Source organism: Lissotriton helveticus, chromosome 10 (genome assembly GCF_964261635.1).
Source record: "Lissotriton helveticus chromosome 10, aLisHel1.1, whole genome shotgun sequence".
Taxonomy (NCBI): domain Eukaryota; kingdom Metazoa; phylum Chordata; class Amphibia; order Caudata; family Salamandridae; genus Lissotriton; species Lissotriton helveticus.
Window position 1 is genome coordinate 556,441,035 of NC_136071.1, and position 22,060 is coordinate 556,463,094.

Sequence of the window (22,060 nt, forward strand, 5' to 3'; positions counted from 1 at the left end):
AAAAGTTATCGAAGTTGATAAAGTAGCCAGAAGCAGTTCTGTCAATTGTTGGGATTGCATCAGGATTACTTGAAATCACTGGTACTGTTTGTTGTTTCGCCATGTTTGTATAGTCAGATGTCACATCATTGTAGACAGGCGTGTCTTGACAAACTGTTATTTGGGTTTCCAGAGGTACAAGTTCCATGGCTTTGTTGCATAGTCCTTCTTTTCTTACTGCAGGTTTATCAAAGGTGATAAGTCTTTCAGTTTGAACCTCTTGGATTGTTGCAAGATTTGGTCGTCTGCTACTTCTCGGGAGTCCACTGGGCCTACTACTTATTATCGGCCACATGTTGTGGTTTGACAAGGTCGATGGATACAACTCTGTTCTCCCTTTTACCAGCAAGGGGCGGTAGTAAAACTGATCTTGTTCCGAGGATGGCCAAGACAGGTACTGCTTTTCTGTAAGAAGGCCTTAATTCCTTTTTTACTGCGATTTTCTCCCTGACCAGATCCCCAATCTTTGGAATACAGACAGGCCTTGCTGGGACAGGTGGTTTTTCTTCAGTGGGTGTTTGCTTCTGTATTGTATTACTCAGACTTCTTCTTGTTTAATTTAAGTCCTGTAAAACAGTCAAACGATCTTTGACATCAAAGGGTTTTTGTTCCACCACTGAAGTCTGACAATCGAGGTCTTCGATTATCATTCTAGTACCAAACATTAGTTCATTCGGAGTGACGGCACCCAGAGAATTTCTTGGCAGATTGTTAAGACTACGTTGGACACTTATTAGATGTTTGACCCACCCATCACCCGAACCTAATACCTTAGCTGTTACGGATTGCTTTATGTCATGTTTTTTTCTTTCCACTACCGCATTACCCTCAGGATGGAAGGGACTAGAATACCGCAATGCAACGCCCAAGCTAGCCATGGCCTCCTTGTAAGCTCGAGAGCTAAACACAGGACCCTGGTCAGAATGTAGCGTGCCAATTGCGTATGTGCCGATAAAGACTCGCAAATCTTTTATAACAGTTCTGGCGTCAGCCGAGCGCTGGGGCCACATCCAAATAAATCTTGTCCTAGTAGTTGTGGGACCTCATCCGTTCAATATAACGTTTGCGTGTAGATAGTCTAATGCTGTCTAGCAATGGTATCTGAACTGGGCTGGCGACTCTATAGTCAGGTATCTGGTGGCTTTCGATGCTGCAATTTCTGTTGCAGTTAGGGCAATAAATTGCGAAATTGTACACATCAACTCCCAGTCCTGGCCACCAGTACATCTTTTCTAATTCTATTAGAGATTTCAAGATCCCTTGATGTCTCAGACCCTCTCCCATATGTGCTTCGTGTACCAAAGCAGCTCTCCGATTCCTGTTTGGAATTACTCTGTCCCCCACTCCAGGGATTTGAGCAAAAGGAACGGAGTTTGCATCAATTATGTATGTATTTGTGAGTGGATAGTTTAGAGGTAACGCTGCATAGCTGCCTTCCATTGAGGTTTTTACTGCTAGTAACGTTTCACCATCTATTACTCTTTTCGAACTAGTGATTGTAGCTACGGAAGCCGTTTGCACAGCTGCCTTCGCGGCTTCATCAGCCAATGAATTCCCTGCAACGTGAACGCCATCACGTTGATGACTCAGTGTATGAATCACATGAGTCTTTTGTTCCCAAAGCGTTTTATGCTTAATTGTGCCACCTTTTGAATTTTTGAAACCGTTTCGAATCCAGTTCTGCAAGTGTTTGTTGTAAGATTCAACGCAGAAATACGAATCCCACACTATTAGTGTGGGGAATTTGCGATCGGTATTTTCAGGCACCATCTTGAAAGCTTGTAGTTCAGCTCACTGAGTTGTGCAGTCTCCGAGTGATTGAGTTTTAGTGACCATAGGTCTGAATTTACCTTCGCGCCAACGACCTTTAACGATCGCGCATGCAGCACTATAGGCTTGTTTACCCTCAATTGCAGGTTGTGCTGATCCGTCTGTATAGATTATACAGCCGTAATGTTCTAGAGGTAGAATTTCGGTCGGCAGAGGACATTCGTATTCGTATTGTAGGAATTCTTGTGTCTCCAAGTAGGGGTCAAAAACGTATTCAACTTCTGTTGCACCAAGAGAATGAACCCATTGTATCCATCTTGGATGTAAAGCTTTAGCATTTGGAATGCTCGCTTTCGTCACTGCCTCTAAGGCAGGTACAGGTGTAATGATCATTATGCATTTACCCTGCGCGAGAGCTCTCTCTTTTGCTACTGCAGTTTGAACCGCTGTCAGAATTTTTTCTGTTGAAGTGAATTTCATTTCAGCTTGTGTGTACAAGTGTGATTTGTATGCAATTGGTACCTTTTCACCTTCATTAAAGGTCAGGTATGTGAATCCACATTTGCCTGGGATGACACGGATCACGAGATTGCACGCATTGTCGCGTGTATCTAATTGTGTTTTTGCTAACATGTCTGTTTGTACCGAACTCAAAATTTATGTATGTTTCTGAATCCAATTTGTTGGTTTGAAATCAGGTTTGATTAGTTCCTAGAGAGGTTTAACCCTTTCTGCGTAATTTAGAACATAAGTTCTTCCAAAATTTAGGAAACCTAGAATTGACTGTAAGTTTTTCAGCGTCTTTGGAGGTTAGAGCAGCGCACATTTCTCAAGAAAGTTTGCTGCCAGGCTTTTGCCTTCACTTGACAACTCGTATCCTAAGAATAGGACGTTGAGGTGGGCAATTCGTGGTTTCTTAAAATTGAATTTGTACCCTTCAGAAGCGAACCCAAGTATTATGGTGTTCACTCTTTTCAAGTGCACGTCCAAATCATCGTCTGTAAGATATATGTCATCGACATAAGATAATGCCTCATCATCGTACATTTGTAGTATTTCTGTTACTCTGGCTGAAAATAACCCTGGACTATTCTTGAATCCCTGGGGGAGACGGCAAAATTGTCTGTGTGTCCCCAAGATTGAGAAAGCGGTCAAGTGCCTAATTTCCGGTGCAATGTTTTGACAGAAAAACCCATTTGAAATGTCTAATGTGGTTTTATATTTTTTGCGCACGATGTTATTCATCAGTGCTGTACTATGTGAATTTTGTACTGCAAAAGTTTTGCAACAAGAGTTTAGGTGTCTGTATTCCAAAACTAGACAATATGAAGTGTCTGGCTTGGAGACAGGAAAGAAAGGATTGTTCATAGATGAGGTGGATGTTTCAATTTCCCCTTGATATTCAAGTTGATCTAAGATCTCCCTGACTTGTTTTTTAGCTTCTTGCTTGACTGGATACTGCCTCTGAGCAGTAGGTTGTGGTGAGGAGAATCCCCATCCCATCCCATCCTACGAGATTTTTATATAATGCTGGAGCCTGAGCTACTGCCCATTTCCCGGCATATTTATATTTTTATGAATTGGAATGTGATTTGAGAAGGCTGGCATAATTATCTCTTCGCCGTGTGGGCACTCCCTAACAACTGCAGGTGGCCAGTCTCTTTCAGCTAGAAGTATGTCATAACCCTTGGAAAGCTTGTCCCAAAAGAGGGCTTTTATTTTTCTAGTTATGTCCCCCTCTATCCGGAGTGTTACTTCATATAACTTGTGGGGTGCGTATATATATATATACATATAGTTTTTATTTGTTTGTTTAATTTTATATTATTTGTTTATATATAGATATTTTTTTTAATTTCTGTAGTTTGAATAAACAATGTATTTTTTTATATTGAATGAATTTGGTAATTTAGTTTAATGTTTCGTACTTGTGTTTTCATATTTTTATTTTTATTGACATTTGTAAATGTACATATATTTATATACTTATGCTTTTTTATAATAGTAAATTAAAAAACAATAATTTAAAAAACCTAATATAAATTAAAATAAATATTTTTATCAATAGTGTTACATTATAAATATATGTATGTATAAATATACATGTGTGTGTTTTATATGAGTATATATTTATATATGTATTTTTAATATTTTAAATAATGTATTTTACATCATATTAATGTTATATATTAAAATATTGTAGATTTACTATTTTATACTATGTATACAATGAACATTTATATTTTTGTATTCTTTTTAACGATATTAGTGTCAGCCATAGTTTTGTTCCGCTATTTTTGTACTTACCGTTATAAGTATAGGTAGATGATATTTTTTTGTGGATTTTTAATCAGTATTTGTGCAGCACGATGTTCTATCAGATATTCCTTTACTCTAGGAGCTCGGCAGGAGAATTTGCTGTTTCAATGTCTTAGTCCATTTGATACTAGGAATGTAGATTTGTCTTTAGTTTGTCTCTCTTTCCCACAACCTAAGTTTCAAAGCATGTAATGCAGGTAGGTGGGGAGGCCAAGATGTTGTGTTTACTGGTGATGCTGGTCATTTGGAAATCAGTTCTTTGCTCAAGAGGGATGAAGATCTTTCAGAATAATTATTTTATGGGCTGCCGTTTTAACATTTTTAACAAGGGTTGCTGCTGCCTAGATAATGCTTTGAGGAGGCAAGAGTGAAGAAAAAAGGGTCACTCAAGCCCTGATCACCAGACGGCTGGACTACGGCAACGCACTGTACACAGGGACCGACTCCGAACTCATGGGAAGACTCCAGTCAAGACTGAACTCAGCAGTCAGACGCATCCTCAACCTTCCCAAGCGTACCCACATCACCCCACACCTCAGGAACATCCACTAGCTTCCCATTCAGAAAAGATTCCAATTCAAGATATTGACTCAGGCCTACCAACCCTCCACGACCAAGGTCCAGCATACATAAACCACTGCCTGTGGTTCCACCAACCATCCAGAGACCTTCACTCTGCATCCCTCACCCTCACACAGACACCGGTCATCTGCCAAAGCCACAGCGGTGACCACTCCTTGTTCTACCTCACCGCCAAGTCCTGGAACGGCCTCCCTCTCCACCTCCGGACATCACTCTCAGTGGAGTACTTCAGAAAGAGGCACATGACCTTTTTGACTGAGCCTAGGAACCTAGCGACTGGATACCTTCACAGGTGATTAGCAGCGCTTTACCAATACTGATTAATTGATTGATTTTTGGAGCAACTAGGACTTTGCCCTTGTAAAGATGGGAAAAGGCTAGTGTCTCCTTTGCTGTTTTAAAATTAGTGGGGGGGAATAAACTGTTTTAGTTAGTTTAATAGGTGCAATTGGAATGATGCAGCTTATGCCTGTTTCGAGATGGAGTGTATTATTGTGAGATTCAGTGATTTAGCAGAGTGGACCTGTTTGGGAGTGATGCTGAGGAGTTAAATTTGAGGAAGCCCTTGTTGGACTGGATGTTTTTTTTCTCTGGAGTAGAGGAGAAGGAATTATGTTTTTGCTGAATTTAGTTTTAGGGTAAATTAACTCAAACAGGCAACCAGTTTTCCGAGGAAGAATTTGAAGATTTTAATGTCAAATGGTTTAGATACATCAAGAAAATGTTTTGTATAATCTGCATATTCGTGTATATGAATCTCTTGTTCCTGTAGGAGCTGATCAAATGGTCCTCCAGGACCACTGGAGATGTAGAGATTAAATTGAGGGGAAGAAATGATAGAGACTTGAGGGGCTTCATGGTGCATTGCAGTGGTAAGAGTTTTGAAAGGGCCTAATGTAATGGATTATAGTCTAAAAGAGAGGAAATATGCAATTCAATCCAATACATGGCCCTTTATACATGTTCTGGTCACATAGAGTAGTGCTTCAGGGTCAATGTAGTCAAATAAAGTGGACATATTTAGCAGCAGCAGGGAGCATGCTTCATCGCTGTACTAGTATGTGTATTTGTTTTACTAATTAGAGCTTAGCCATCTCAGTTGTGGGCTTGATTTTGCCATGGTCCTTTAGGTCCTACCTTACACACAGTATTTCATATTGTTGAAGTGGCTTGGGAGCAGAGCATGATAGGATCACAGAGTCACCAAAATAAATGTTGTTGTCCATACAGCCATGTACAGTGTGGAGTGCCAGTTTAAACAACTCAAATTTACCTCGGCACTCTTCAAGTTTATATAACACTACCGTTGAATAGTGTAGCTAATCTGTATAGATAGCAATGTAACAGCTCACAGGCAAGTAATCCAACAAGTCAATTTAAGCAACAACAAAAAAACATTTCAATGACACCGTAGAGGCTATAAGAACAAGACCTCCTTGAACAACACTTGTAGCTGCTTGTTATATATACTTGGACTGTATTGTTAAATATGAGGTCACCACAATTGGAAATTGAATAATGTCAGTTAATTTAAAAAAACATTTGTGTGCTTGTATTGACTTGTTGGATGACTTGCCTATGAGCTGTTACATTGCTATCTATAGAAACTGGCTACACTATTCAACAGTAGTGTTATATAAACTTGAAGAGTGCTGAGGTAAATGTTTGTTGTTTAACCTAGCATAGGAGTCCTCGGGTACTTCTATGGGGTCACATCCATGGTAGCGGGGTGTTTCATATTACCTTGAGTGGCACCAACACTGGTACATGACTAAAGAATCATCTCAGAAAGATACTGGGGTATATTCACAAGAACGTGTGATAACTACCGCAAGAGTAGCGTAACGCAACTTTCCACATCACAGCCTATCGTGGGACAATAAACCTGGGCAACGTGGAATTCACAACATGGCGGTAGCATGCGATAGACAACAGATAACACAGCAAATGTCAGTGTGAAAATCAATGCCAAGCCGCAAAAATGCGATACACAAACGCAAAAAAAACATGCGATAAGGCCAACCGTAGTACAAACAGTAGCGAAAACCAGCCACAGGCCTGCAAATCCCACGCTTCTGGCGGCACAATGCCCCATAAAAACCACAGAAATAATACACCAGGAACAAGCCAAAGCACGTAGCAACATGGATGCATACTGACCCAGCGCAGAGGCCAACTTGAACCCCACAACCCCCACAGACTACTTGGAAGGCCAAGGAGAAGAGGGAGAGGAAGACGGGGTGGAGACCGCAGGAAAACAAGACCAGCATCACTGAGGTGACAGAACACTACCAGCAACTCACCCACTAGCAGACCACCTGGATTGCACTTGGAGTGTCGAGGAGGCCAATCCAGGAGGCCAGTAGGATCCGGCACGGCCAGCAGATTGGTATGGGGTGGGATGTTGGTGGTCCGCTGTGTTGGTGCCGTAGGCCTGTTAGGCGATGATGGCCAGGGTACGTTGGATGGTTGTCCCTTTCAGCCTGTAGTGGACAGTGACATTGTCAGATGTTGGGTCTGTGAGGCAGGTGCGTTTCCCGGGTGGCCGCTGTCTTTGTCTGCGCTGCCTCAGTGTTGATCCGGGGGTGGGGTGTCAGGGGTGGTGGGGGTGGTCCTGGGGGTGGTGGCAGTGGGTGTTTTGGCATGTTCAGTGCCTCCATGGCATCTGTTGTTCTTCAGGTGTGGCTGTGGGCTGGGCTCCCTTTTGTGGTGCAGGCTGTGGTCCGACTTTACACCAGGTCAGAGCAGTTGTTAATTTCCTGCTGCTAAGGCACCTTACTGCGTGTTTTGTGTTTATATCGGCAATCTAGCTGGTCGTTGTGAATGTTGAGGTGTCGTGTTGTCGCAGCTTTTTGCACGGTAACGCCTGCATCTCATTAACGATAGTTGCAGAGGTCTTCTGTGGCGAGGTTTTTTGCGCTGCTATCGCAGGAAAACTGATGCTCTGGGCTGTTAGCACCAGCTTGTGAATGGCGCAGTAAATTTATCATGACTTTGGCTGCGATAAAGTGCTGTTAATTCGGCGATGGCCCTTGTGAATATGCCCCACTGTAATTGATGTGTACCCTGTATTCCACCGCTACCATTTTCTGTACTTTGCTACTGTGTAGAGTGCCCACTGGGGCACACACATTTTCTATCAGTGCACTTTAATAGGTTTTTAAGTTATTGACATGAAAGCAGATATGCCCTGGACACCGTAGTGAACTGTTGATCCCTGTACATATCATGTCTGAAGGTAATGTTAAACATCTCAGCGCATCACTTTTAAGGTGTAATTAAAGCTTTCCCTGCTCTTCCCAGTTTCCCAGTGTTTAAATAGAACACAACACTTGGATGAATGAATTATTAGTGAATTATATACATATGTATTTATCTACATTTAGAAACACTATTAAATTGGCTACCCCTGCCGGTCTTGGCATGACTGCTATTTATTTAGTGGCTCAGATTTACTGTTATGATTGTCATGAGGCTCATGTGACGGTGACACTTTTCAGCCTAAAGTGTCGCAACTCGCAAACAGCAAGGCCAATCCGTTTTCACGCACTCAAACATGTTTTCTTTTTTAAATAATACACTAGTTTCATCATCTAGTAAAACTTGTGGATTTATTCCAAAGCTGCTCCTTAAAGCAAGTGTGCACTTGCATGAGTATGTATGTGTGTGTCCCAAAAGCATAAATCGAGGGGTTTATTATATTAAACACAAAGGCTCCGGCCATCTACAATAACCCAGTTGAGGTGATCAGATCACCATCATTTCCATAAAATTACAAGTACCTTAGGAAAGCACATAGGTTTCTCCACCTACTAAGCTTAAGGCTTAAGGTGTAGGGCGTGAGGCTAATGCTTAAGCACATTTTACTTAACTCTGTAAATTGCTATTTTTGTGAGTTAATTTCTATCATACTGTAGAAACTAAAGTAATCGAAATTACAAACGAATAGTGTTGATCATCATATGAAGGCATATCCACCTACATAAAGCCTGGAAATACATGTGCTCTGAGAATAAATCTAACATTAATTCTGCGCTTTACTGGGGTGTTGCATCGTTTTCAAACTTCCCTCAAATTCTTCTGTTTTTTGTATTTGCAGTGTCTCTATTCCAGAAACCTGGGGAAAGTTTTCAGATAAGAATATTCTGCATTCCCAGTGTCAGCGAGCTGCCTCGTCCAAGTTACGAGAAGAGATAGAAAACCTGATGGAGATTTCATCCAGAGAAATGTGGTCCAAGTTTAATGAGGTCAATGTGGCTTTTACTAAACGCATTTCTGAAATAGCCGAAACCAAGAACAGAATAAAAGTGCATTTGGCAAAGGTAAGAAGGCAGCCAGACTTCTTTGGGGCAACAGTGGTTAATACTTCATACATTTTCAAACAATGCATGACCATATATTCCTTGAAATAATTGTTCTGTTCTACTTGTGTCAACATTTTCCAATTAGAATATTAAAATTAAAAATATCCTAGCATCCTAAATGGAAAGTTCAGATCGTGGAAAAGCCAATGAGGCATGAAGTGTGCTAATTCTTCAGTTGTCCGCAGTTTAAACCAAATAACAGTTAATAACTGCATTTCCCACCCACATGTGTGGGGTTTCTAACCCACACCTAACATGTTGTCTTTTCCCCCTCATTGTTCCTCCTTAACCATGGCCTGCGTTTGACTTGGCAGGCATCATCCCTTGAGCCACCACCCCTAATTTCTTGTTTAGGAAGGACTAAGGATTTACGCAGTGCTAAAAAAACGCGTGAGACTTCCCTGACACTGGTACAATGATTTCTTTGTTCAAACAGAAAACACAAGTTTTAAGGTTTAGGAAAGAAACTTAGGAGTGCCATTGATTTGTATCTGGGAAGTATGATGGCATGACTCACCAGTCTACTGTATTGGCATGATGTAACTAGCTCCAAAACCCAACAGAATACATGCATGGAACCCAGGAGAACCATGAAAACTCAACATACAATAACTGTAAACAATCCAACAGTGGCCAAACACATGAGTGGATTAGGAAGGGAAGGAAAAGAACAAGATGCTTCATGGCATCAAACACAGAGACCCTTCCAACATTAACTGGTGTGGACCTCCCAGGGGATCTGTCAGAATTGAGGAAAACTGGTGTAGAAGGACAGGAGAAGCTCAAGTACGGCCCAGAACAACTAGATCCCACACTTGAGACCTCCATGTTGGAGTGACCAGAATCAAGTTTGCCTTCTACATTCATGTTTGCGGTATCACCCTTGTTTTCCTGACAAATGGGGGAAAAGTATAGCAGTCCCACGTTTATGGAGGAATGTATCCAGCGCAGCCGCTTATGGATCTGGTCTGAAGTTCAAATGATTTTGGAGCTGTGTATTAACCCTTATTGCAAACAGGTCTGTTTCACATCTCTCCAATGAACTAAACACCGTCCAGGACAGCATCTGTTTGCTGTCCCTGGGGTACCTGGAGTACCACTCCATAACTATATTGTCTTTCCAGGGCATATATTTTGCCCTTCCTGAAATATATTTCTTGTGGCACAAGTTGCAAAAGTCCTTGGTCAACTTGGCCCACATCTTGAACCTACCACCACATTGTCCATCCACAGATTAATGCAACACTTCACTCTTTCTTGAATGCAAATGAGTCCATTTGTATTTCTATACAGTTGATAAGAAGGTTCAGCTCTTCTCTTGGTAATTCGTTGTGTAGCTGCATCCACATGGTGTGCTCCCCAGCCTAAACAAATGGAATCCATCTCTATGACCAGAGTGGCTCCGAACATAGCTCAACCTTTCCAGGCTTCCATGTCGTTCTGCCACAACTGGATCTTTTCCATCATTCATAAACTCTCTGAGTACGTGGGTCCAACCTCAAGCACACCACCCTCAGTTTCTACAGTAACCGGTATTGAAGAGAGGTAGAAAAGAAAGCTGTGAGAGACACCAGTTATTGTAACAGACCCTGTATATCTTTTTCTGTCCAGGCAGACTATAATACACATTCCACGGGTTCTCAAACTTCACCAATGGATTCATCCATTGGGCGAAGCACCACAAAGCTCCGAAAGCCAGAAAAAGGCTGCAAACTGAAATCTCGAACCCTCTAGTAAAGCCGAAGGAATATGCAGTGAGGTGAGGATTTTTGGATTGTCAGGTGCACGTCTTTGGGACTAGCCAAGCCATTCAATCGTCTTCAGAGAATGTCCCTGAGAAGATAGATTCCCTCTGTCTTGAATTACCTATAGAACAAAGCAGCGCTGAACTCTTTTATCAGAATGACTAGCAGCCGTCCCGACCTTGTCCGGGAGCAATCAGGCTTCCCCGACCCCCGCCGTTCCCGACATTGGCCAGCAGCCCGGGCCCCCGTCCGCCCCGTCCCCCGGCTGCCCCGACCCCCGCCTGCCCTGACATTGTCCTCCGGAGGCTTACCTCACACAATTATGCCAGAGGCCCAGTGTTGCAGTGGTGGCCAGCAGCAGCGCCTGAGGCACTGGGGAGCTTTCTGGGTAAGTGGGGCTCTGGCGCTCTGTTTGCAGGGAGGCGAGGATGAGCAGAGGTTGCAGGGATAAGAGTAGGAGTTCACAGAGTATGGAGCGGCCGGCGGGAGTCGGGAGCTTGAGCACAATTATGCCAGAGGGTCCCCCGCCTGTCCCGACCCCCGCCTGCCCCGACAATGTCCCCCGGAGCCTTTTTGTTGTAACTCCCCGTCCCCCGCGTGCCCCGACCCCGGCCTGCCCCGACATTGTCCCCCGGAGCCTTACCTCAGCCGCCGCTCCTCAGTTCAGTGCTCCTCGCCGCTCCGCCGGTCCGCTGCTGCTGACCGCCTGTGTGCCGCTCGTCAGTGCTCCTCCCCCGCGCCATGTCCGCCACTCAGCCGCCGCTCCTCAGTTCAGTGCTCCTCGCCACCCTGCCGGTCTGCTGCTGCTCACCGCCTGTGTGCCGCTCGTCAGTGCTCCTCCCCCGCGCCATGTCCACCGCTCCTCCTCGCGTTCCTGGACGACGCTCCTCCTCGCGCTACTGGACGACGTCAGCACGCAGGTCGCGGCCGGCGCTACTTCGAGGGGACTACTTTTTTTTTTAAATGTAAATTTTTTAAATATAACTTATTTTTTACATTTATATAGCCTATGTCCATACCCTGAGGATTCCAACGATATATCAGGTGTGTGGATTGGCGCTGTGGTTCCCGAGTTTACCCGCCTCAAAGTTCTTCCTTTATAATAGTAGTATAGATTACTAGCTGATCACCCCTGTCATTCCTTTCCACCAGGAACAAGTTGCTCAAGGAAACCCTTAGGTGTAAACTGTAGTTACCACCCCCTCTTTAGCTTTTATCGCCATTACCTCTTTGTCCATGAGGGTCTACCCCTTCCTGAAAAAAGCTAGCTTTGTAGTTTTACAACCTGTCTTGGAGTCCCATAAAATTTCAACATAAGCTCCATGACCCTCTGATGTACACATACATTGACGATCAGAAAATGCCAAATTGGGATGAATTGCGCCAATATTTCCCCAGTTTTACTTGGGAAAATGGATAATTCTCATCTGAGTATTCTTTCACGTTGGTATTAGAGAAGCTACAGTAGTTTCCTCTGGCTTCTTGTCCCTGGTCTGCTGATCTCAGCGAGGAGATCCTCTGAACCACCTCTGGACCACTTCATCCCCCCCAAAAATAATGAACATGAAACTCACTTTTTCATGAGAGCAGCCAGTTAAAGGCCTCCTCTAAACATATTTCCAAATCATGCTACCTCCAAAGTCAAATCTACTGTCGTCTCCTTCAACCTGCTAACAATAAAACAAACTAAATTTTTTACTAAAGCTATACACATAGCAGGATCCCCTGCACACACTTGCCTCCGAAAATATTTTAAAGAATTCTTCAAGAAACCTCCTGCGGAAGAATAATTTTCTCATCCTTATCAACTCGACAATTGCTCAACATTCTAAAAACATCTTACATCAAACCTTGATCAGACATCCTAAATTAGAGACCAGTATCTAAAGCTCTATTCATAACTGAACTCTTTGAAAAAGGAGCATTGCGTCAAATATCCGGCTTCAAGTGAACAACACAAACTCTAGTCTGACAGAGAGACAGATGTCAGATCGAGTATGGGTCAGCATTAATCTTCGGAAAGGCCTCAAGAACTCTGTATGTACTCAGCCCTACTGCTTTGGTTCTTGTCATCAGCATTCAATACAAAAGGCCACCAGCTATAGTAACAAAGAATAAAAGACATAGAAATTGAATGCACTGCCTCCTTAACTCGATAAAATCCGACCTAGTTAAATTACTTACTTCCTTAATTTGGGGACAGGGCCGACATAGATTAGCTCTTGCCAAAATACAACTCCCGACTTCAGAGTGTGAAATGGGTGCGCCAGATTTTTAAATCCTATTCTATAGTGGCCCAACTACAATAGCTGGCTTATGGGCTAGCTGGTCATAATGTATTCGAAATAAGTTATTCGCCCGCTCTCTTCCCGGCTGGGACGCTCCTATCCTTATTATGCCCTTGAATGACTAAGCTGAAAGACCCTCCATTTCTTTGCATTCCACTATTGGAAACTGGCTCTGAAGTATACTAATATATTGTTGCCCTATGCACCGAATATACCTTTATATGGCTTACCCACGGCACAAGGAATTTTGTCAGACGCTAGCCTGCGCAGTTGGTTGGAATTTGGGGCGACCACTGTATTTCTAGCTTGAACTGCCACATGAGGAATTTATTCAAATATTTTCAGCCCCTCCTACATTGTTTTAACACATGCTGCGACCACACATGATGTGTGTAGATACTGGTTAGTGTATCAGAGGGAACCTCTGACCTTTGGGTTACTGCAATCAATCCACATAATGGGACATGGTAGTCATGTGGTCCAATGGCTCTATCGGGGGCTGCTACCCCATCTTGTAGTCTCCTTACAATCTCTCCATCAAAAATGGGAAAAAGAGGTGTCCCGGGTCATCACAGATAAAGAATGGTCACAGATCATTGACTATCCCAGGCGCGTCTCCCGTAATGCAAGACTAAAAATGATTCCGCTGTTTGTCCTGCATAGGGCCTGTCTCACAACACAGGTGATATACCGTATTTACCCCAATGCCGCATCAGAATGTCCTCGATGTCACACCTCGGAGGCAGACTTTATTCACATGTTCTGAACATGCCCTGCCCTTGTGGACTTCTGGGCGGAGGTTTTACAGGGCCTCACACACCTTTCTGAGCGTTCTACTTGACACACCCCTGAGGCATGCCTTCTTGGGCTCCTTCCGCTTCCTAAGAAGCGGAACTTTTAGAACTTTTAGAACTTTTAAAAACACACTACACGGATGGCGCTGATGATTGATATGCTCCTGTACATGCGTATTTCCCTTTCTCCCTTTCCCCCTCTCCCTCCTCCCTCCCCTTGCCCCCTCCTCCCTCTTACTCGAAGGGCTCCATGACCTGCCCTTCTCCCCCGATGGAAATCAGAGTGGACCGATAGGGGCCATATTATCAAGAAAGGGCGATACATTATTGACGCTTTTATCGGCAGGAAATTGCCGCTAAAGCGGCGATAATGGCCTTAATAATATGCCCCTGTGAATTCCCATAGAAGCCCAGGTTAACACCAGAACCTGGGCTTCTCTGGGAATTCACAAGGGCATATTATCAAGCCCATTATCGCAGCTTTAGTGGCAGTTTCGTGCCGATAAAAACGGCGATAATGTATCGCCTTTTCTTGATAATATGGCCCATAGTTCATAGTAGAATGTTTCTTTATTTTTGTTTCTTTCATTAAATCATAGATTTTAGACGTTATTATAAGACAATTGGTAACGCGATCGGCATTATGAGCATGAACTTGTTTGAACAAATATACAGCATACGTATTATTGACTATCTAGTCTCGCTCATAATTTCTACTCCTTCAAAATTATATACATTTCGATTGTGTAATGATATTATTTACAGATTTGCTTTTGGACACGTTAATAGGCCATTCAACATCGTATCGATTACTATATGTACGTACTATTAATGTGATCTGTGATGCTGTATTTTAGACTGTATTAAAATAAAAACGTAATAAAATTCTGTGTTAAAAAATAAATACATCCGACCTATGCGACAGCCAAGATTGTTTCGTCCACCCTTCTGCATGATGCCATTCACCTCTAAGGTAAGTGTTCTACTTTGGATGAATAATTGCTTCTCTGCACTTAAATATAACTCACCGATTCCTGACTTTGAAAACTCCTTCAATCTCATGTGCTACAACTTTGCTGATGTGACTTCAATTATCTCAAAACTTGAAAAATCGTAGGACCTTAAGACCTCCCACCTTTTTGATTGCCTATTGGTAATACACCAATGAATCCTAAAGAATCACCTTAAACTTAACTCAGCACACATGGAAATTCTCAAACTAGAGCTCAAAACTGAAGCTAAAGTGACTAGAATTGCTTTCTCCCCATTGAATATAGCATGTTGTATCTTCCCTTGCATAGCCCTATTGCACAGAACTTAAGCATCGGGCCATATTATGCATTGTTCCTCGGGCGCAATGGGCGTGTGCGCCTGCTTTGTGCACCCCGGGGCACAATGGTATCACAGAAGGAGCAGTCACTTGCTGCACCCGCCTGCAAGGAATCTCTATTCCCCCATAAAAGTGCAGGCGGGTTGCCGCCTGCACTCTAAAACACAGAGCACCTTTTAAACAGCTGCTCTGTATTTCACCTGAGTTCTCTGCCCTCACGGCAGCATGAGTTTGTGGCTGCCCTGGGGGCGTCGCATTCTTTGTAATACGCCCCACTTTCTTTGATTGTGCATGCCTCACCTTTTGAAATGTGCGCCTTTGCACAGACATGGAAAGTGTGCTATAGTCATAATATGTCCCCAGTAGTCTTATTATTGTCGTGTCTTGATTATATGAATGACCTTTATTTGAAACTATTGAAATGAATGAACCCAGAACGTAGGAGCTGGATAAGTCCTAAACTTGAAAGGGTGGGCAAACAGTATCCCTGCCCTGACAGCCCTACGCTGATCACCAGTATTGAGAAGCAATCTAGGCTGTCTGTGTTACACATGTGACCACTTCCAGGCCACTGCGGACACTGTGATAATCTAATAGATTATGGGTGTTGTAGTCTTGTTTTGCTTTCATTAAACTAATTAGACTAACACAGCTGAAATCAGTTATTTGTAATAACAGCGTTCAGAACTGCAGACAGTGTCTATAAGGACTTGGAGTTGGGTGGTCTCCCTATACATACCGGGTAATCCATGGGGCAGGACCCATCTTCTTACAATTTGAACACAAACTGTCCGTTCAAAGTAGAAATCTCAAGATCCAAGATAGCACCACTTTTGACATTTCCCTGTTAAAAATACATGCATTGAAGGTTGCGTCTTCTTGGTTCAAATGTGCAAGATCGGCAGCAAACCCCAAAAATGTCATCTAGGTTACAGAAAGGCAGTAAAGACGATTCTCTTCCTTAAATTATAAAGCAAGTCATGATTCAGCAACCTCATGGACTTTAAATCACTTGTTCTGAATACGTAGTGTGTGAAACTATGCCACACACTTCTTTCTCATACTGCTCCACAAGTAAGACAAAGCAACATGTCTGGATCACATATTTGGGTCTCATGCATGACATCAAAATACTTCACTCATAGCTGATACATTACTTAGTACCTATCTCCAATCTTACTCAACAAAGGATTAGCAAATTGCTCAGCCACCTCTAAAGAATGTTGAGTCCCCGTAAATGGATAAGAAATTCCTATAGAAATGTTACAGTATAATACAATAGTACCCCTCTTAAGTACACATTTCATGGCAGCAATTCAGTGTCAGATCAGATATACATTTTCATGCAAGTATCTACCTCAGATAGGTATAGCAATGGCAGATTTTCAGTTTTGACTGAACCCTTATTGCTGTAAGCTTTATTGCCTTAGAGTTACCACCTCTTCTGTAGCCGCTCGCTACTATCACTGCTAGATAAAAACGTTGAATAAGCTTGAATTGCCAAACCTCAATGTAGATGGGCGCAGCAACGTAATTAAAATCTTTTCCAGAAATTACAATTATGCCTATGGTGGCCTTCACAAGGGGCTCACACATGCCAATATTACCACTAATATCAAAGAGCCACTAATTGTTCACAGGTACCATCATTATGCCAATAGGGTGGGACACATTATGATTGTAATGCTACGTTTGCCAGTGCCACTCAGAATTGGCAGTATTTATGCCACCAAATGCCAGGACTAAGGCCCAAAACCCAAACTGCCACAGACAGGCAAGCAGACACACACAGGCTTGCAACGAGTGTGCATACTCACATGTATTGTCTATGGTCCCCAGAATGCCAAATGTAATATTATGCCAGCGGTTGCCACCATCAGGGTTACAGTATTCCTTAATGTCCACAAATATGTTAGTGTCACTGTAATGCCAGCTATGCCTACTATATTTAAAAAGTCCCCAACTCGCTAGGGCCACTATTATGCAGCTTCTCATGAGGGACGTAACACAGGCCTCTGACACGCAGGGGTGCCCTCACCCTTTCAAGGGGCCCCCAGCCATTCAGGGGGTCTCCATTCAGCCCAAGGCAATTGAATATTTGTGACATATGCAAAACTGTGGGGCCACAAATCACATTTTGCAGGGGGGCCCTATCATTTTGTGTTATGCTACTGCTGCTCAGATTAGGTTTTGACCCCCTGTTGTGCCTGCAGTGAAGACTACACTCGATGGACCAGGACAAAAAAGATGTAGGTTGGAGCAAATACAATATCATAGGCCCATCTGTTCTGTCCTAGCATCCTCAATGGTACTCCACTCCCATTGCACCACGTACACAGACAGGTCCTTTTAAGTCAGTGACAACCCACTCCTCTCTGCTGCCTTGAGCCCAGAACCGGGAAAACAAAGGCTACCAATTTGTCAGCTGGTGGGGGGGGTCGGCAGGGCACACATGAAGAGGAGCTGACAGGCAGTGTTAGGGCCAGAGATGGGTGTGTACAGCAATTGCTGTTGTGAGCTCCCTGTCCCACCCAGCTCTCCTTCTCATCGTCTCATTGAATAAGTCAGTAAAAGTCTGTCGATGGCCAGAAGATTTCAATCAGTGAACAGATACTTTGCCAGTCAGTCCAATGTTTCTGCACTGTCTCACCACTATTTAACCTATGTTATTACCTGTCAGTACTAGATACAGCACGATCTGGTTCTGCAAATTGTTTGACAGGTTACTTGCAAGTTTGCCATTTTCTTTGTATGTTATGGCTTCTAATGTGGTCCTTATGAGAATACTTTTCAAGAGGTGCTCTGTTTCCACCCTTATGCAAAGCAGCATGATGCTTTGAATGTACATGAAAAATATAATGAATTGCAGAAGTCACCCCATATCACTTTCAATGTATTTTGTTCTAGTGGATCGGTTTCACTAGTACATTGAAATGTAAAAGTGTACATGATACATTCGCAAACTAGTTGCCTATGTATTGAAATTTATATTTAGTTTATATGCCCTCCCTGACATAAAAACCTAAGACTACTCTGCTTAATCTTTTTCACCCTCACCTATTATGTTATGCCGATTTGTAGAACTCACTATTACCCGGGAGCCTAACCAGACCTAGGGCCTAGTGGAACTATTTGAAAAGCCAGATCTTCATCTTCTTGAGGAAATCAAGAAGTGAGTAGGAGGCTCCTCTGTGTAGTGGCATTGCTTTAGGAGCGATGTAGGAGACGGCTTGACTATCAAATCAATTTTCAGTGTGCGGGAGATGTGTGCAAGTAAGAGAATGAGTGGAGATGTTTGGAAGGTTTGTGAAAGCACATGCGATAATTTAGGTAATCTGGGCTAGCCTTATGTAGTGCCTTGAAAGTGTAGGTGGGGAGTTTGAATTATGCTCATATCTTAATCTCCACTAGCGCTTTTTCCCTATCGCTCCAGGCGTATTTCACTAGGATCTTCAAGGTCCCCTCGCAATACTGGGCTGTGTGTTCTGCCCAGTCAGTGAGGAGTTGAGGGTCTGGATGTTCACGATGTTCTTTAATGTAGCTAGTCAGGCTTGTTGCCTCCCACCATTTTTGAACTTCACGTTCGTACAGCCTCTCAATTTTTGCGAGTTTGTCTTTCAATTTATTACCCTCAGGTTGGGTGGTCGTTCTTACTGATGTTGACAAGGCGCTGTGTCGATTAAACATGTCTTTAGCCGCCTCGCGGCGAGTACTCTCACAAAACATCCTGTCACTTTAAGATGTCCTGTTAATTTCATACAAATAGAAGCCTGATGTGTATCGCTCAACCCCTGCGCCTTACCGCAATACACGCTGCCTTTCACTCAACGTAGAATGGGCTCACCGTTTCAGGTATACTGTGCAATCGGGTCATGTTCCAGTTATCAGCTCTTCCCTTTGATCAGTCCTAGCGGTTGTATATACGCGCCCAACAGCTGTGGCGGTGCTCCAGAAAAATGTCAATCACCGCTCGTTTTCCACTACTCATCCGGTGCACTCATAGGCGGGTGCGGTCAGCGGCCGTGGACAGCCACAACATCTCATGCTCAATTTCTTTACTTTTAGAAAGAATAACCGCACTCACGGGGGAGCTCTTTACATCAGGCTTCTTTATTTTGAAGCGAACAAACACGTTTCGGCGTCAAGCCTTCGTCGGTGTTCATGACATCGCTATTGTGACAGACTGATAAAGTTTCTTAATCTCATGGCAATAGAGAAGGACCATTACCCTTAAGCAAACATTGGGCACCATCTTGGAGTGTATGCAGGGCGCAAAACCATTATCTCCACATATTACGGTAATTAAACCACAACATCATTGAGCCATAAATCGGCATACCACTGGCCCCACAAATTATTGCAGGGTAAAACCACTTATTCATGTTATGTCATGAACACCGACGAAGGCTTGACGCCGAAACGCGTTTGTTTGCTTCAAAATAAAGAACCTGATGTGAAGAGCTTCCCCGTGAGTGCGGTTTTTCTTTCTAAAAGTAAAGAAATTGAGCATGATATATATATATATATATATATATATATATATATATATATATATATATATACATATGCACAAACACACAGTTCCCATATCTACGAACTGCTCCACAATTAAGGACACTCCAGTCAAAATTTCGTAGTCTCTACGCCAGGTTTATTTTCCCGTGTGCACGCTTATTCAGTCAACAAACGCGTTTCGGCGTTGCCGCCTTCGCCAGTGTTGTCTGATTGAGACTCACTTTTGCATTTAAATAAAGCTTCTTCAAAACATTGTCATGTAATTAAAAACAAACATAAAAAAGGCACTTCAATTACATTCAATGATATGTGGCGGCCATCTTAGAGTGTCCGAAATCAGTGTGATTATAATCATTTGTCAATATAACAGATCAATCATTATATTTCATGCAATTTCCTCGCATTTGCTTTCAACGAATGTGGGTATCCTACTATTTGTGCAAGATAACAACAATTATTTCGCCCTGAATGGGCGCTTAGCTTGTTCCAATCACAAGCGCACTTCTCAGCGTTTCACTATTCGGTTCACAGTATTAGGCCTGGGTGGTAGTGCCCGTTGTGTCACATATAGTTCCGTTATGCTGCCCTGAATGGGCTATCTCAGTACAATTATAATATGTAACAATGATCATATATAGATGCGGTAAGTATACTAACATTCTAGCTGCAGGGAACAGGTTAGAAGGTGACACACTCTACTCTGAATCTTCTTACAGTGTGGGGATCTTACCCTATGTGTACCCACATTTCCTCTTCGTTATTCAACCCTACAGGATTCTTTGTTTGAAGCATAATGATGTACCTTGATTCCAAGGTCCTTAGTTTCTTAACCCAGTCTCCCCCTCTCTCTGTTCTTACCAATTGGTCCAGAATGAAAAAGGTTAGCAAATTGCTGTTGCTTTTATGCAATTTTTCATAGTGTCGGGCCACAGGGTAACTCTGATCTTTTGAGTTAATAGCTCTCATGTGTTCCAAAATCCTGAGTTTGGTCTGTTTCGTGGTGCTTCCCACGTACCTTTTGCCACATGGGCATATTAGAAAGTACACAGTAAATTCAGAGTTACAGTTGAGTAATTTCGAAATCGTCACCTTTTTGATCTCCCCGGTACCTCATATTCCTTTACTTTTTGTGAGTTTTTACAGGCCTTACATTTCATACACGGATAGAATCCCAATGCTGGGGCCTTTTTCTTTTTCTTATGTTCATAGTGGCTGTTTACTAGATGGTCCCTAAGCGAGTGGCTTTTTCGATATGTAACCAGTGGGTAGTCAGGTAAGAGTTTGCCCACCACCCCATCTGATTTCAATATGTTCCAATTTCTACGTAAGATTTGGAACATTTCTGGAGATTTGTCAGTGAAGCTAGTAATTAGCCTCACATTCATATCCCTTGTTTTTACCCTATCTATAAGCAGTTCATTTCTGGGCCTAGCATCACTTTTCCTTTACGCCGCATCTAGAACCCCTTTACAGTATCCCCTTAGTTCGAATCTCTTCCTGGATTCATTTTTTGCTTTCGTGTATTCTTCCTCAGTGGAACAGTTCCGCTTTATCCGCAGGAACTCTCCCAGTGGGATGTTATTCACAACACTGCGTGGGTGGCAGCTCCCTGCGTGCAGGATAGTATTCCCTGCCGTGGGTTTCCTAAACAGGGCCGTCTGGATTTTATTGTCTTGAATGAATACCCTCAGATCCAGATAAAAAACCTCATCCCTGCTGATGTGGCTGGTGAACCTGAGGTTCTGTTGATTCTCATTCAAGATCTTGATGTATTCTTCAGCCTCCTTCTGTGTTCCCCGCCACACGATGTAAAGATCATCTATGTAGCGGGTCCACAGAGCTATTTTTTTCACCCATTTCTCATTGGTCCCTGCCCAGGCCACGTGCTCCTCCCACCAGCCTACGAATAAATTCGCGTAGCTGGGGGCGAAGCACGTGCCCATCGCGGTCCCCTGCAGTTGCAAATAAAGTTGTCCTGCAAACAAAAAAATATTGTTTTTCAAACAGAAGTCTGTGAGGGCAATACATCAAGATCTTGAATGAGAATCAACAGAACCTCAGGTTCACTGGTAGACCTATGCCAAAATCTTATTGGCTTAGACTCCAGCTCGGCAGCGATGGGTGATAAACCCATGTCCAATCTCAAGGGAAACAGAGGTGTACTACGGGGGACGACCAGAAGGCGCCTAAGAAAGTTATTTTCGACTGGCGAGAACCGGACCTGCTCTATGCCCCCATAGCTCACTGCCATAAGATGCAGCCGCTTTGGCCTGTGATTTGTACATTTCCAGCGCAGGACTTATCGGTTTGAATG

General features: G+C 43.1%; 1 protein-coding gene across 1 annotated transcript in view; it reads left to right on the top strand.

Moving 5' to 3' along the window:
- LOC144784369 (tektin-3-like) overlaps nt 1-22,060 on the top strand; it is a 590,516-nt gene that overhangs the window by 437,575 nt on the left and 130,881 nt on the right. Inside the window, exon 5 of the mRNA XM_078663100.1 lies at nt 8,810-9,032. Coding sequence (XP_078519226.1) covers nt 8,810-9,032 — 223 coding nt within the window. The remainder of the gene's footprint in view (nt 1-8,809; nt 9,033-22,060) is intronic.